At 45.1% G+C, this 16,963-nt stretch overlaps 1 protein-coding gene across 1 annotated transcript in view; it reads right to left on the bottom strand.

Moving 5' to 3' along the window:
• EPB41L4B (erythrocyte membrane protein band 4.1 like 4B) overlaps positions 1-8,392 on the bottom strand; it is a gene marked incomplete at its 3' end in the record, with an annotated part of 93,067 nt that extends 84,675 nt beyond the window's left edge. The window contains exon 1 of the mRNA XM_081996265.1: positions 8,017-8,392. Within this exon, the coding sequence (XP_081852391.1) occupies positions 8,017-8,295 (279 nt within the window). The 5' untranslated portion in view covers positions 8,296-8,392. The remainder of the gene's footprint in view (positions 1-8,016) is intronic.
• Positions 8,393-16,963: the final 8,571 nt, after the last annotated feature.

Here is a 16,963-nt window from a genome sequence, read left to right as displayed (position 1 = left end):
TGGAACTTCAACAAATATTTCAAAATAATCTCATCACAATATAGCTAATGGTCCAGGGCATATTTAAATTGTTGCATAGAAATAAACGGAAATAGCAAATCAAATGAAGAGCAGATGGTCACTCTAAACACTTCATTACCTTCCAACCCTTTTATTTCTAATGCAGAAAGAAAAAAAGAACATTTACCATAGCCTGCATTGGAAAACAAATACTAAAAACCCCCATGTGCTTCTCAAGTAATTTAAAACACTAACCCAGCAACACTGTAGGTACAGTTAACAGCTGTCAACTTAATAATTCTAGCAAAAAATAAAAGCAATTACTTGTAATTCTTATGTTTTACTTTGCAAAGGGTCTGCAAATTCAATGACATACATACAATGACATACAATTCAATGAAATAAATATTTTACTTTGCAAAGGGTCTACAAATTCCATGACATATATATTCTCCCTTCTTCTCTCAAGCTCCTTCCCAGACCTGAGTTTTCAGGTCCATTTTTTGTAGTCTGATCTGAAACCATGCATTTTTAGAGTGAGGAGGTTTAACCTTGGAATTAAGTATTTAATTGCCACCAGCGTTCCCCTAATGTCTGTTCCGCAACTGGGAATGCTCAGGACAAGGGGTCGCCTGCACCATTTGTGCCCTGACAGGGCACTTTGCTAGTCAAGCTGGCCAAATGAGCTGCTGAGCCAGCCAGACCTTCTGCAGTTCAGACCCCTGGCCACAGCTGGGAAATTGCTTTTCCATAGGGAAGGAACAGGAGCGAAGAGTTTCAAATTTCTGACAACTGCAGAGAACCACAGAAATTATCTAAACCGGTAGGAGTGAATGGGACAGAGGACTGTGCTTGAGGTCCAAACCAGAAGTGCTGGTGCTCTTTACAGTGCCTCCCAGAAGAGATCTTATTAAAAAGAAAATTCAGTAGGTATCATCTGTATTACTAGCATGATATCCACACAGAAAAAGCGTAGAGAATTGCTCAGGGAGGAGACTGCAAAGGAGAAGGGTGGGTGAAAATGGTTGTGGAATTTAAAAACAGAAGATCTGAATAAGAAAATGGACCTATGCTTGGAGAGGGAGAGACACTAAATGAAGACAGCCCCTCAGAGAAAGTTACAGGAAGAGATACTTACAAAGGAACTACAAATGGAAGCACATGAGGAAGAAAAGCATGCAGAGAAGCAGGAGTAGGGATATTTGTTCCCTCTCTGTTTCAGAAAAGAGCTGTACAAACAGGACAGCCCATACTTTATATACCATTTTGAGTTTCTTCAACATTTCAGCCTGTTTCTTCATGTACTACCTTCTGTAATCCAAAAAAAACTAGTCCTCTGCTTGCTCTTCTGTATGGGCTGTACTTCCAAAGCCTCTTTACTCTTACTTGCTCCCTCGTAAGAACTTTTTACCTGCCCATTAGTTTTCCTTTTCAGGACCACCAGTAAGAGCCTGAAGCTGCAGGTTTGCTGCTCAGCAATCTAATCTGGAACATAACCACTGGGAAAAAAAAAAACAACAAACAACACACCAAACATATTAGATGTACACTGTTTATAAACACATATTTTCTAACTGTTCTCAAAATTTCCTTCTTATCAACCATCTCCATTAAATCCATGGTGGTCTTCAAAGTTTCTCCAGTGTTCATGACCATGTAGTTAAGTCCAGTGCAAGAGCTGCTACTGAACTGCATTTTTGTGCTAACAACAAGAGGCCACGGCGACATTTCACATGGTTACTTTCCTAAGCACAGCTGTGTTCTAGTCCATTGTAAAAAGCCTTCTGCAAGAATGCTTACAACAACCTTATCTTCCCCCATCTCTTCAAACACATAACCTCTCCATCAGAGAATTAGTACCAGGTGCTCATACTTTTGTCTTTGCAGTATACTACTCTCATCATTGGCCTTCTCCACCTCACTGGTTGTCAACTCTTTGCAGCAGTGATCCTGTTATCCTGTCTACCTGCATTACACTGAAAAACGGTATTGGCTTCCATAACTAACTAATGGAACTCACAAGCAGAATGTATCTAACACATGTCAAAACCAAACACTGTTCACTGGCTCCTTCTTTTATTATGTACTGTTGAAACGTCTTATCTGCTGTAGATTTATCGGGGATGTTCGGTGAGCATGTCAAGGGCCTAGAATTCCCTCTTCTCTCTCAAGAGCCTAACCTGAAGCACAGCTGCGGTCACATGTGCATATCCCATTCCTATTTCTCTGGGGCTATATATGTCCCCGATTCTGTACATGACCCTACTGTGAATGCGTTTCACACAGCTTCAGTATACACAGCAACGCATCAAAGTATACGGTTCATGCATAACATAAAGGCTACTGGCAGAAGACCACACATTGAGTTCTAGCCACAGTTACTTGATCAGAGCTGTAAGGTAATGAAAAGGCATTTCAACATGAGCTGCAGAAGCAAAACACCCAACCCCTTCTAAAAATGGACCTTGACTGGTTTCTGAAGGACATTGCAGGTGCTAGTGCCCAAACGAGTTCATGAACATATGAGGTCTTTCCAGTGCTGCAAATATGCTTTTAACGTTTTCCAGCAAGTACTATAATTCATGTTGTTGAAAGGTAACTTCTGCATAAAGAAGGCATATTATCAACTTCATAAGGGATAAAAGCTTTAAGGAAATAATAACAAATCCTGTTCCCCATCTGATGTAATTTATCTATTTGGATTGGGGGTAACTCCTCAGTTAGGAGACTCCATTAATTCCAGAATTACTTGAATCTAAGTGTCTACACATATATTAGTGCATTTCTCTAGAGTTAATATTCCTGAAATGTCATTAGGAAATCATATGTGCTGTAAAAGAAAGAAAAAATTAGTTGTACTTCTCCCCCGATATATGTAACTTTTTATAAAGTCAAATGCGGTAACCAATAATTATAAGATAGAGATGACTCCTCAAGAGTTAATTTAACATTTACACTTGATGTAAGCATAGAGGCCAGATAGCAAATTTTGTTATGTTCATGTTACTCCAACAAGAAAAGGATACAACACATAGGAGATTATAGAAAAGGGTATTGAAGAACATTTACTATCTCTATCCTGAAGTGTTTCCATAGCAGCTGAAGATACACCAAAAGGAAGGAAAAGAAATAATACAAAAGCTATCCATCTGGAAACAACTCATAGATTTGAAGAGTTATATTTGACTTGTTCATTAATTTAATCATTAAACATCACCTACTCCCTAAATACATCACACAGGTCTTTGTAATGACGTTGACAGCAGCACCGAAATTTATCAGATCAAGGAGATTTTAGAAAGGGGTATTTATGACAGACAATGCGTTGACTGCTGTGGCTTCACGTCACAGAAAACGTAAGACATCCTCTATCTGCCTTGCAGGATGAAGATTTCCATAGTAGACTAAGCTTACCATTTCTTCCCTCTTTTTCTAATCCCACTTAGATTAAACAAACCAAAGAACACCCTACATGTGTTGACTCCCCTCCCTCAATTTACCACAGAATACTGTTTTCAGCAGCATTAAGAAAACGGACATTAATTCCTGCTACTCTGGACAGTCCCACTGAATAGCCATCTTTCATACCCTCCCTTTAAGCTTTTGTAAAATGCACTGAATTAAAAATCAGAGACTCAGTTTTTAGAAATGCCAGGAACAATGCATGTCTTAAAGTGAACAAAAATTTGGCTTTTCAGCCTCATCTGAGAGCCATCTATGGACTGTTCCGTTTATGTATTAACTAGCAGACATCATCACCGCTGCGTGTCAATGCTCTTTCCCTGCATTCTTCATGTAAGAACACAGCACCACCCATAAGCAGTTTTTCTTTCATTAAAATCATGAGTCCTCCAGAAAAAGATTGTTTTGACAGCAGTGAGTGAGTGGCCTTCCATCAACCTACAGCTGAGTTACAAAATCTAAACAAGTAGCAGCCTCCTATGTAACTGAAGATGCAACACAAAAGATACTAAACAGGTTCTCAGTGGTAAAAATAAATATGCCGATACCCATGTGAGAGGAAGGAAAGGATGGTTTCCAATAAGTAATTTTCTCCTTCCATCAATTCTTATAACTAGATTTCAGATGTGCAGACATGTGGTGTCAGGTCAAGAGGAAGTAATGAAACCATTTATGCTCCCCCTTCCTGTGGGAAAACACCCCACAGCAACAGAACTGGTCAACTGCCACTCACTCCTACACAACAGATCCAACCTTAATAGCATCTCACATTCAATACAGGGCCCTGAGGAGCTCGTGGGTTTAAAAAGCTGTCCAGTGCATTATTCTATTTAGAAAGGATACTTTCAAAGTACATGATTCTTTCCTTAAGAGTGAACAGAAAAGCCAGCATCATTAAGCAATCCTTGAAATTTCATGCAAGAAGCCGAGTACAGAAACCATTATTCACGGGTATCTACAGAGCTCAGAATAATTTTGTGTTTACATTTGTGTGGGGACAGCTGGCTCGAGGAAGTTCAGGAAAGCTGGAGAACACCTACAAGTGACAGAGTACACAGGACCATAGGAGGACAGCCTAGCAGATGGGGTAGTCTGAGGGCAGAAGACACGCAGTAAAAAGAATAAAGTGCAACTGGCCAGAAGGAAGTGAGCATGGAAAGGCAGACAAACAGGAAAGGTGACTCTGGTCACAATATTGCTATACAGCCTAGAGAAGAACAAGCTAAGGAAGGGCTCAGAGAGCTGGGCAGATCTCTACTTCTGTTACTACCATAAGCAGAAAACAGCTTACCAGACATGCTGTTTCTAATACAGATACAACCACATAAATGCTAACGTTAACCCCAAAGATAGTTATTGGCCTACTGATGTAGGATTTATTTTTCCATCAGCACCATCATCCCCCACATATGAGAAGATACTGTGGCAGAACCTGATACACTTAACCTGGACAAAAGTTTCAGGGTTTTAGCTTTACTTGAATATTAAAACAACAAAAAACCCACAAAAGGGTAAGTCAACAAGAAACGCTGAAACTTTTTTCTACACATATAGCTGTTAATTTTCCCCTCAGCCACATCTTTTCTGTTATTCCTCCATACAAACAATAGACCCTGTAGTCTTTAAAATCAAATATAACTTTCAATGACTTCGAAGTGAAGTCTTTGATAGTAGCCTAAAAAGTTGTAGTTACAAGAGTATCATGTCCTAACATCAAGAAGTCTGTTTTTCCACTGGAAAGAAGCTGGGGTGTAATGTTAGCAGGTAGTAAAAAGAGCATCTTTTACAGATGCCAGTGTCTCCTGAAATAAGTGCTTGTGAACACAATCAGCAGCACAGTAAAGTCCTCTGCAATAATCTACATACTTGACTTCATGGGTAAGCTGCTCACTGGTGATGAAGCCCACACTCCCTCCCATTCCATAACATTTGAGCTGAAAGAGAGAAACCACCATACACTTTTTTTTAAATGGAAAAGATGATGCTCAATTCATTCAGCTTAACCCGTCCTGTACCACAGCTTCTGAGTATTAAAGCACATTCTGTTTCAAGCCCTGATCCCAATAAAATCTAGAGCTGCAAAGCTCAGAGAAACTTTACTGATCAATTTCTATAAATGGTGCAACGCCTTTTTCAGTTTTTAACTCTCAGTGTGGGTGTTACTTTCTGTGAAAGAAAGGGAAAAAACACGAGGAGCAGATATGTAATTCAACACAACAGTTTTTAATCCTCAAAACATTGACAGCTATTACATGCTCCAGAGTCCTCCACCAGTCTAGGGATTTCAGTGGGAAAACAAACAACTTCTTACCCTGCCTTTGGACACACCAACTACAACCACCACATGTGCAGCTCACATTCTGAAAACACTAGCAAGTCTAGGCTTTGTTTGGAGGTCAAATTCAAGCAATTCAGCTGCTTTACCAATGTAAAGTATACATTTACTTCCATATACTGCATTTACATCCATACATCCACTTACTTCCACAGCTACTTTACTGGGCCAATGTAAATTTACATTGTAAACATATGGAAGTAAATGCAGTATATGGATTTCCATATACTTTCAATACTCAAGGAGTAAGAAGAGTGCCATTACCTCATTTACTGATGCTTCAAAACCACAGACCATCTTAAACAGGCTCTACAGTAAAAGCTGAACCAGAGGGAGTATAAATTTAAGCAAAATATTTAACTGAGCTTATCAACATAGACCTCTGTAAGTAAATCCTTAGCACACTGATAATCAAGTCATCTTCTTCAGAAAAAATTTGTGCCGAGATGTTAGAAGGGCTGCAGCAAGTTGTGAAGGAGATGTGAGGAAATATATTAGCATTTCCAAAATCTGGAAATGCATGATCTAGTCTGTAAGGCAAGGGAGGCCCGATAATTCTGCAGCGAGTATCTCTAGGTGGCTCTATTCACAAGCTTCCATATTCACTTGTAAGAGTCTTACTCCATCTCTTCAGTTTCTTTTAAGCAGAAACCATAGGCTTGCCAAATTCCATGTTTTAGTGAAATGATGCCAATATATGCAGATAATTATTAATGTGAAAGGCACCTAACAAGATTCAAAAGGTACTCTGAAAAAAACCACTCTCACACTACTGGAGATTAAAGCAGTGTGCAATTTAGCAGGTTGTTGCACTCATTATTAGCAAGTTCCCCCACCTGCTTTTGGAGACCAACCTTAATGGCTGGTGATTATTTGGGTTGAAAGGGAAAGAAGATTAAACGTTTTTCAAGTATGATAACCTTCCTATAACGTACTATTTCACGGGAAACTTGGGTTTCAAGAGGGAGGTGAAAGGGTCATCAGAAAAGGACGGGTGTCGAGTATTTAGCAGCTTGTGTTTGCAAGACGAGAATGTTTTGCACACTCTGTAAATTAGTAAGATACACCGTGCAACTTCCTTTCAGAGCGACAGACGGACACACAACGGGCTCTGGGGATGCCGAAACACCTACAGACGCGGCCCAATTGCACCGCGTAGGCAAACACACACCTCCACGGCTCCGCCGGCCGCCTCCCGCCCGCCTCACCCCTCTGGCGCGGCGGCAGGAGGGGGGCAACTCCAGCCCCGGCACTCGGGGGCCTGCCGCCGCCTGAGGCGCTACCGGCCAACCGCCCCCAACGAGCGTTGGGGTTACCCGGGAGCCCCCCGCCCCGGGGCGGGCTCTTGCCCCGGACGGGGGTAGCGCCTCAGGCACCCCCCCAAGGCGGAGGGCAACGACGACTGTGCGCGGCTTCGCGCCCAGCACGCCCGATCGAGGCCGCCGCAACCCTCCAACCAGCCCCGCTCGTCTCCTGCCGGCGGAGGGGTGTTAGAAAACCAGAAATAAAGAGGTGCAGACCCCCGCAGCGCGGCCTCGCCTCACGGCCGGCCTCACCCCGCTCCGCTCCCCCCTGCCGGCGCCACAGGTGCTGCCCGCGGGGCTAGGGGCCGCCCTCGCCGGCTGCACACCGGAGGGCAGCGAGGCCAAAGGCACCGCTCCCCCGCAGAGGCTCCGCTCCGCGTGTGCGTATGTCCCCGACCTCGGCACACCGCCGGGTGGGGTCTGCGGGCAGCCCCCGCCCCGCAGCCGGGGAGACACAGGGACGGCCCCTCCTGGGAGAGGCGCCGCTGCAGGCATTGCTGCAGGGGGCTGTTTTTTGGCTGCCGGGGGGCGTGGGGTGTGTTAGAGGAGAGCAGGTGCCCGCCTCCAGGCTCGCTCCGGGGAAAGGGAAGAGGGACGCAGGCGGCTTCAGCCGGCAGGCAGCGGGCGGGCAGCGCGGGGCGAGCGGAGCGGCGGTCATGGCGGGGAGGCACGCCGCGCACCTGGCAGCGGCAGGTGCACGCAGGCAGGGACGGCGGCGCGGTTGCCCGCGGAGGGGAGGAAGAAACTAGCGAGGCTCGCCCGGAGCAGGGCTCGTGTTGTGCAGGCAGGGGGTGGGGGTGGGAGGGGGGAGCACTCCCGGGTGCTGTCACCAGGAAGGGGGGACGATGCGGAGGAGGGGACAGGGCGAATGCGAGCGCCGTTTGCGGGCAGTGGAAGCAAACGGACGTTACTCACCGGCAGCTCCACGCTGACTTCGGTCCCGTCCAGGAGGAGGACACGGCACTGCAGCACCGGCTTACTGCCGCCGGCCGCTGGGATATGGACGGGGGCTCCGGCGCTGTGTACGACCCCTCCGGGGTGCGGCGAGGAAGGGAAGCCTCCCGAGGCGGCGGCGGCTCCTCGCAGTCCCCCGTCCCGCTCGTCCCCCTCGCCGCCGAGCCCTCCGCGCCCGGCTCCTCGCCCGTACCGCTGCATCGACCGCCGGCCAAAGGTCCTGCGCAGGAACCGCAGCATCCTGGGGGCGCCCTGCCCGGCCGCTCACACCCCCGAGCCCGCAGCTCCGCGCCCGGCCCCACGGCACCTCCCAGAGCAACCCAGCAGCGCCGCCCGCCGGGAGCCAGCCCGCGCCGGGCGCCGGCCGGCCCGCCCCCGCCGCCCGCTCCGCCCTCCGCTGCGCCGCCCGCCACCGGCGGGGCGGGGCCGCGCCGCGGCCCCTCCTGCTGCCGCCGAGGCGGGGGAAGCGAGCGGCGGGCAGGGGGAGCTGCTGAGGCGGGTGGCCACCTGTGGTGGCGACGCGGCCGAAGCGCTCGCCCTCGGCCCGCCGGCTCCCTGCGCCTCAGCCCCGCTCCCCGCCGGCTGCGGCCCCCGCGGCGGCGGGAAGCACCGAGCCGCGCCGCTCCGCTCCTCCAGCAACTGCCCCCGCTCCGCGGCTGTTAGGTCGATCGCACCGGCCGCTGGGGCGGTGGCTGACCCCCGCCCCCGGGCCGGGGAGGGGAGAGGAGCAGAGGCGGGGCGGGGCCGCTGCCGGTCTCACCTGCGGGGGTGCGGGGCCTCCCCCGGCCGGGCCTGCCGCCCCGCCGCTGGCCTGCGGTCGCCGGGAACCTCCCCCCCGCTGGCCGCATCCATCCCTCGGGTCGGGCGGGAGAGGGGACGGGGGAAGTTAATGGCGACTTAAAAAACATTAAAAACCAAAAAGCAGGGGGGGATGGAGAACAAACGAGACCGGGCGCAAGCAGAAGGACGCGTCGCGCCGGTGTTGGGGGAGGCCGAAGCGGCGGGTCCGGCGGGGGGTGGGGGAGGCGGGGGCGGGGGGGCACCTGGCCGCCTACTCCCGCGGCGCACAAAGGCGTCCGCCCGGTGGGTGGAAATGGTCCCGCATTTGCCTTGGTCACTGTGGTCTGGTGGTTTAAGGAAACGGACAGGAGAAGGTGGTCCCGTGGAAAAAGCAGCCCCCCGGGGCCTTGCTGGGGCTTCGTTCCCGTCCGCCTCTGCAGCCGTAAGCGAGGCCGGAGCACGGCTTGGTGTAAGAGTTGTAGCAAATCCATAGGTGCAAGTACTCTCTCACGCAGTCGCTCTGCCAGTAAGTTCAATATTTGTTCTGGCTCGGGTGGGAGCACTTTTGCTGAATTGCCGTGTATAAAATACTGGACGTGAATCATGTCTCGTGGAAACAATCAGCGGGACTAATTCTGTCACCCCGTGGTCAGATGTGATCTAAGGGGCTTTGAACTGAAATAATTTGCTGCTTCTAAAAATTTTTTTCCTGCTGTGGATTTATTTCCCTTAACCTTGCTTCCAGGCCAGTTTACACAAGCATTGTCCTATTAGGTATTCGGAAAGCCTGCCAAAATGTCTCAGCTTGTAATTTTTTATTGAGACTTGATAGTATTAGGTAACTGCCTGCTGCTTCTGCATGCTTTTCCGTGTTTCTTGCATGCACTGGATCAGGTCTTGAAGTGTGTCATCAGCCGAGACTGTCACTGAACTGCATGATCTTTGGCAGGGATGCATCTGCTGTATAGCTGTGTAAAAGAGCTTTTATTTCCACTCACAGAGTGGAAAGGTGCTAATCTTTGCCTGCTACTGTTCACTTATTATAGATGCTCCTTCTTTTTTTCCTGATTTTTTTTTTTTATTGCATTAGGAGCAGAATATGAATTTTCTTTCAGATCCTGAATGGAGCAGTGTACCTTGGGGTTCTTTCACTGCTTTTAACACTGAAAATATCACAGTCCCATAAAGCTTGTTTGCATACCATAAACAACACAAATGATCTTAACAGTTGGAAATTCAGCAGAAATACTGTTGTCTTTTGAGGGAGCTACAGCAATTCTGGTGCAAAGGAGAGTGGAGTGGAAGGGAGGTCTGGCATCACTCTGGACCGGCCTGGCAGAAACCTGAGCAAGTCTTTTGTGGCACTAAAAGCCTTCTTCACTCAGCTGTGAGGCTTCAGCCCTTTGTCTCTCTCAACATCTGCTGTGAAAACGGAAGTCTGATGTTTTAAAATACGTAAATGTAGGTTTGCTTGATTTGCAGGCACGACACAGGCCAGAGGGGCGGTCCTGTACTTACAGAACAGCCATAGAGATGCTGAGGTCCCATTAAATCTCATATTAAGCAATATGAGATATAGCTTATGGTACAGGATCTTCCAGAAGGAGCTGGTGGTGGGAGGAAATACCGCTGGTTCCTTAGTACCCAGCCTCTCTTGGAGTAAAACAATTCCACCGTTATTTTGTCTCATGTTACCAGCAGAGCTATCTTTAGCCCTGAAACAAGAGCCTTGAGCAACTGTAGGTACTGAAGATGCCGTGATACATTTATTGCAAGATGAGAGGTATTTAAACTAGTATTTACATTTGGGTTTGAACTTTTGCGTTCCATCCACCTACATCCTCTCTTCATTTTCAGGTGGGCAAGCCCTAAAGTGAGGTTTGCAGGTACCTCTATCCGGCAGTCCCTCCTCAAAGTGCCGGCTACTTGCTTTTGCTTTCCAATGAGAGGCACAAACAGAAACTGCTGGGGTCCTGTGCTGCAGTTAAGGACGTTACTTTTAAATCTTTATCAAAGTATCCCTCCACAGGGACGTCTACCTCCCATAGAGTACTCCAGCCTCTCCTGGGGTTTCCCCCACAGGGAAGGTGGTGACCTCGTGAAGCGTTTGCACTAAACCCATATCGCAGTTCCAGTAGCAATCCCTGCAAGTAACCAGCCTCGCCAGTGCTTTTGCCATAATGCTAAGCAGTGTGTAAATGGGAGAGGATTTAGCAAAATCCTTACTGACATTTGTGTAGTAGCAGCAAGATGGGGGATCTGTAGCCATTGGAGACACTATTGCTGTTCATGGCTAAATAACTACATAAAAGTGTGGTAAGCACTTTATTCCTGCCCTTTCATTCAGAGTTTTGGTTTTGTTCAAATCTTGTCTGATTGCTTTTCGAAAGCGTCGTAATGGAGGCAGCCACCTAATGGGGATGGGATGGGGAACGAACCACTGACAGCCCCGTGAAGAGCCCTCTCCTGTGCTGGGTCCATGCGCTGCCTGGACTTCGGAGACCTCTTTCTTGTTTTACTTTCCGTCGATGCAATCACATTTATGGATTTCTCTCGGCCTGCCAGACTTTCACTATCTCCAAAGGAGTGATCTAAATTTAATTTGCCTACAGCTAGAGTTTCTTTTTCTGCAGTTTTGAAGAAATGTTACCTTTACTGAGTAACTTAAAGAGGCTTATATTTTGCAAGCTTCTGCTGGGGTATGTTTTATTATAGTCATTACTAAAGGAAACTTACTTAAAAGGATTCAAAGAGCAAGTAGTGGTGTGAACCCAAATGTCTACGTTAATAAAACTAGAGGGGAAAAGAAACTTGAGAAGGTATGAATGACGTACATTTACTCAGGCTTTCAGATATGAACTTGTTGGGCTTTGTTTTCTAAACCTATAAATGAAATTAAATTGTTTTGCCAAAAAATTCATTAAAGGTGATACTTTTCAGCATGAAAATCCCCTTTGGATTGCAACATTCATGCAGCAGTTGGCACTCCTATCTGTTTATTTTCCCCAAAAGCGTGTCACATACACGAACAGGCCTAATGTCAGTGGTTTTTAGGATTGCTTTACATGCAGATACTGATCAAGAATAAAATGCAAAATTAATTCCGAGTTACATGACTAAGGATAATTTACATTTCTATGCCACCTTTCAGCTACAGAGATCCCAAAGCACTTTCATTAGAAAAAAGGAAAATTATATGTAGAACTATTTCACCAACACTGAAATGCAGCAGCTGTTTAGCAGCAGAGAAGAATACTAAGAATCTCTCTTACACAATTGCAGTGGAAATAGGAATTGGGATAGGCAGAAAGTTATTATGCGAATCATATGGCCATGGTGCTGGGGCTAGTGGATGTATTCCTGCAAAAGGTACCGCACGATTGTAGGTAGTCAGGGCTTGCCTGTGTAATACATCAACTATCTCCTCAAAGTCTTACAAAAGAACTGCATTAGGAAAGAAACTTAATACTTCTCCATTTGGAATAATACCAGTGTTACAGTAGGCATGAATTTTGGCAGCAATTGCTGTTCATGTTAATCCTTGTATTCTGGGAAAAAAATTTCTTTTTTTCTGTCAGAATAAATAAAAAAGTAACTCATTGCAGAACAAGTGTGTCCACTCAAAGAGCTGTTCCAGTATATCCAGAGTGGTTTGTTGATAAAGATGTAAGAGCAAAAACCTTTCCATTAGAAAATCTACAGAACAAAAATGTTTCTTGCTGAGTGAACACTTTGCAATGCCTCCCGACCATCTAATAAACAGGTTCAATAGGACTTAATCAGATGTTCTTTCCTTTAGTGAGGATTTTATCAGGTTTGTACTGACCTCAATTCATAGAAATTATTTATATTCAAACCTATGATTAGGTTTAAAACATTAAAGAAAAATTTTTCAATGCTGTGTTAAATTGCAAAGATATCAGATGCTCAGCTGAAAAATCGAGGCATCTTTCCACTGATGAACTCATTTGATTTTATTCTTAGGGCAGCCTAGAAGACACCACTCAGAATATTACCTATAAACAAACATCACATGCCGAAACACTAATGTTTCCTTGAAATATTTTCTGACAGAAATTATGTGTCCATTAATTATATCTCCACAAGAAAAGAGATATCCATGGCTTCTTGTGCCCTACAGGGATTAGTGAGATCTGAATTTTGCAACAATGATCCCTTTGACACAGCAATGCTGAGTGATACCCTTATATAGGTATGATGGGGCAATGAACCTGTTGTTTAAAACTGATGGAAACCTTCAACATGTATTGAAAATCATCCTAGAAATAACACAAAGGTGAAAGTTATAATCAATAAACATCACATTGGATTTGGGTAATTAAAAGAAGCTTAAGTCAGATGCTCGAGAGCTTTTACTCCACTGCCAGGACATTCAGCTGGCAGCAGAAAGGAGATCCTCTCCTCATGTGCAGACTGGGACTCTTCATCTTTGGGACTGTTTCAGTCAGAGAACAAGGGACAGAAGAAGGACAGGGCGCTGTACTTACAAGAGGAGGAACTTGTTGGAGGCAAACTAGGCAACAAATGAAGAGCTGAGTCAAGGAAAGTAAGTATTTCTGAGGGAACAAAAAAGGAAAAGCAACAAAAAAGAAAAAGATGCAGCCACTGACATGGCTGCTGAGTCATTTTATTTGTCCTGTGTCTACCACTAACAAGAAAACAGGAAGGAAAAATCGGGACTGAAGGACTGAACCATCAGTGAAAATAGTTTAAAAAAATCATTACAAAACCAATACAATCTTTATTTCCAATTTGTAAACTTACATTATCTAGCACAGGTTTTGCTGAAACATGAAGGATGTGGAACCAAGCTGTTGAATTATTACGAAGTTGCTTCTTGAAGTAGAAATGTTCTATAATTCTTGGTTTTTAGAAACTACATTTTCGTAGAGAGCAAACAGCTCATTTTACAATATAAAATATATATTAACTAAAATGTACTCTTTATCTGTCTGATAACCTGAGTATAAAATAAAATAACACCATTTACTTCTCACTGAACAAGAATCTGCCACACAGGTAGAACCTGCATTGATGTTCAAAAGAGGAAAATCGATGGAGGATTGAATTGCTGATTCACCCCCCAGCATGGCTTTTCATTTCTGTTGTCTGGCATATCAACAGGGAAACGTACAGTCCTCTCTTGTGTGTATATGGACTTTAGCTTCCAAGGTTGATTGTCAGACATAAATACAAGTTTATTTTACAGGAAAAAAAAAAAAAAGGTAGGGTTGGAGAGCCATATATCTTTGCGATATATGACCCGGAGGGGATAAATTTTTTAAAGATGTTGAGTAAGTGACTTGACAACTACTTGATCACTTTAGTTTTCTGACATGCTGTTTTCCTACCAATTTGGGGGGTTTTTGTTTCATAAGATGTAGAACTCCAGCTGAAGGAAATCTTTTCTGACTCCTCTCCTTCCCCTCCTCCATCAAATATCAGTATGTACATATACTGTCAACAGAGGTTCCTTCTTGCCCAACGTTTTCCTGTTCCTATTGCCCTACACTGTGCTCTGCACGCTGTCCTATCCGTCTTGCAATGACGGCATCAGAACGCTCTAATGCTCTTCTGAGGCTGTTTCCTTTCTCTTATCACATAAATGCATTTTTATTTAGAAGTATTTTTACTCTCTCTAGATCCTCTGTCAGATGATGGCAGTGTAAGGCGGAGAGATGCTGAGACCCCAGAAAGAGCCATGAACGCTGCTGTGGGGTAGAAAAGGGTTCTGTTCGCAGAAAGGGTCTCATCTTTCTTTTGAGATCTTCCCATGCTTATGGCAATTTACCAGTTGGAGTCACCGGGCAAAACTTCTGGCAGATTTGCAGAAGCCCTTTCCTAAACCCCAAAATAAAGTGTTGTAGACTGGCAGGAGCATGCAGAAAGATGAGATCCTTCTTACATCACTGGAAGGAAATTTGTATCCTGTGAATTTCATCAGGAGGAAAGGCGGTGAGTCTCAAGCACGCAGAGAAATTAATTTTTTTTTTCATCTTTCAAAAGGCAGACAGTGATACAGAAAGACCCATTTTCTCTAAAAAAACAAACATCGAAAGGCATTTGATGAAGGACTGCTACTGCTCAGAAGGCATGGCTGCATAATGGCATACAGCAAAGTGCTGGGTACCGTATCTTGATAAGGGCAAGTTAAAAAAAACAAGGATGATTAATGTCATATGTACTCCTTATATGTATACCAATACTTAATTATACAAAAAAGTTTAATGATATTTTCTTAAGAAAGTTTGATAGCTTTGGTAATATTGTAACACGTTGCTGAAGAGACAGAAAGAACTACTTCTTTACCTCAATTTCCCTTAAGTGTAGTCCAAGTTACAGCTCACAAGAAATCTGTCTAAAAATTAAGTCACTCTAAAATCGAACATGACTGAGAAAGAGAATTCTGCCTGAAATGAACAAATCCATTTACACACCTTCATTTTTTATAAGAACAATCATCCCCATAGGTATTCTCTCCGAAATACTTGGCATGCTTTCAGCCACACCTGAACTCAGTTGACCAGGCGCAGATATATTTCAAACTCCATGGCCTGGCTCCTTTACAAGTTTGAGCATACGAACTCTTCTAACAGCTGCAGCGCAGAAAACATCTGTCTTAAACCCTGATGGATGAGACCGATTGCAGACATGGCAAAGTCACTGGGTGGCTGTAGGTGAAGCTTGGAGGTTCAGGGAGCATTGCTTTCTTGTTCACTGGTGTGGAGCCATGCAGAGAGAATTTTGCTGGGCTGGATGGGATTTTTTTTTTACCCTGGCAGCTCATGAAAGAGTAAGGCATGTGTCACCCAAATTATTAATATATAGTGAAAATAATTGTAAGCCTATTTAAATGTAAGTTCTTTTATATTGTGTGTAAGATCATTGTGCTAAACCTCTTAGCAATTAAGAAAAAAAAAAAATCCAAGCCAGAAATATAGAAAATGTTAGTCGTCGTACCTCCCTGTAATCCCTTCCCCTGTTGAAAGCACAGCAGATGTTTGATTTGGTTTACAGTTTTGGAGACAGGCGTAAAAAAAGTTGTGCTAACAGGCAGGCAACCGTAAGTATTCTCTGCTTGGATATTTAAGTATTCTCACCATCACAGATGAGGAAAATGAGGTGGGAAAATGAACTGGGCTGTAAACATTTGTCCATGGAGGTTGCGCTGCATGGAGCAGTGCAGAGCACTGGTGATACGCCGGAGAGATTTCTGGCTGCTTCACTGAAGCAGGGCCTGTGGCGGGCAGTGAGGGGTACCGGCTGCTCCCCTCCTGCTCTCCGGGGAGATGAGGGGGCCTTTTGAAGAGAGGTGGGAAGAAAAGGGAGACCTCAACTCTGCTAGATCTGTTCCTCCACAGGGGTATAGCACCGTGCTACTGTCTCAGCCAGGTTACTACTTGTACAAAACTTATCCCAGGACCATCAAGCCACTCATTAGGGGCTACGAACCTGGAACACCATAACGTCCAACTTCCAGTGTGTTCAGGCTGGGATCCTATTTAATGGAGAACTGAGCCAATATGTTTTATTTGACCTGAGAGAAAAAGAGTTACAGTGTGCTACTGGTATGTGTCTTGAATGTGGAGAAATGGACGGCTTGCTTTTTGTCAGGAGCTCTAATGTCTTCTCAGGCTTTGCTGGGACATTAAATTAAAACTGAAGAAAACAGGATTTTCTGGTTTTTCAGTGTCTTTTGAAACTGCTGAGCAGGTTTATACAGTTATCCAGAAAAGGTAAACAGAAAGTTACTGAATTAGGTTTACGTGTAGACTTTGAGATAAAGCATTACGATTACAATCTTGCTTTCACCATCTCTCTAAATTGTTAGCAGCTGATGTTGTGTCTTCTCAGCAATTAATCTTTTACTGCATTTGAAAACTGGAGCAGAGAGAATCCCAAACACAGCACTGCAACAAGTACATCGAATGACAGAAGCCACCAAAACCCAAGTCAGAGCTGAAGTAGAGACAAATGCTGATCACAGTGATCCAGTCTAAAATGGTGTCAGAGCGCGGGCTGTAGGCAGCTGTTGGATGTGGTAGCAAGCCAGGATCGGGTCCCTCCCCAGAGTGTGGGAACACCAGAGCTTTGTTTGCATAATGGT

The sequence above is a fragment of the Phaethon aethereus genome (assembly GCF_964289735.1).
Source record: "Phaethon aethereus genome assembly, chromosome: 2".
Lineage (NCBI taxonomy): Eukaryota > Metazoa > Chordata > Aves > Phaethontiformes > Phaethontidae > Phaethon > Phaethon aethereus.
Note: the sequence above shows the minus strand (reverse complement) of the source record. Positions and strands in the feature narration are given on the sequence as shown.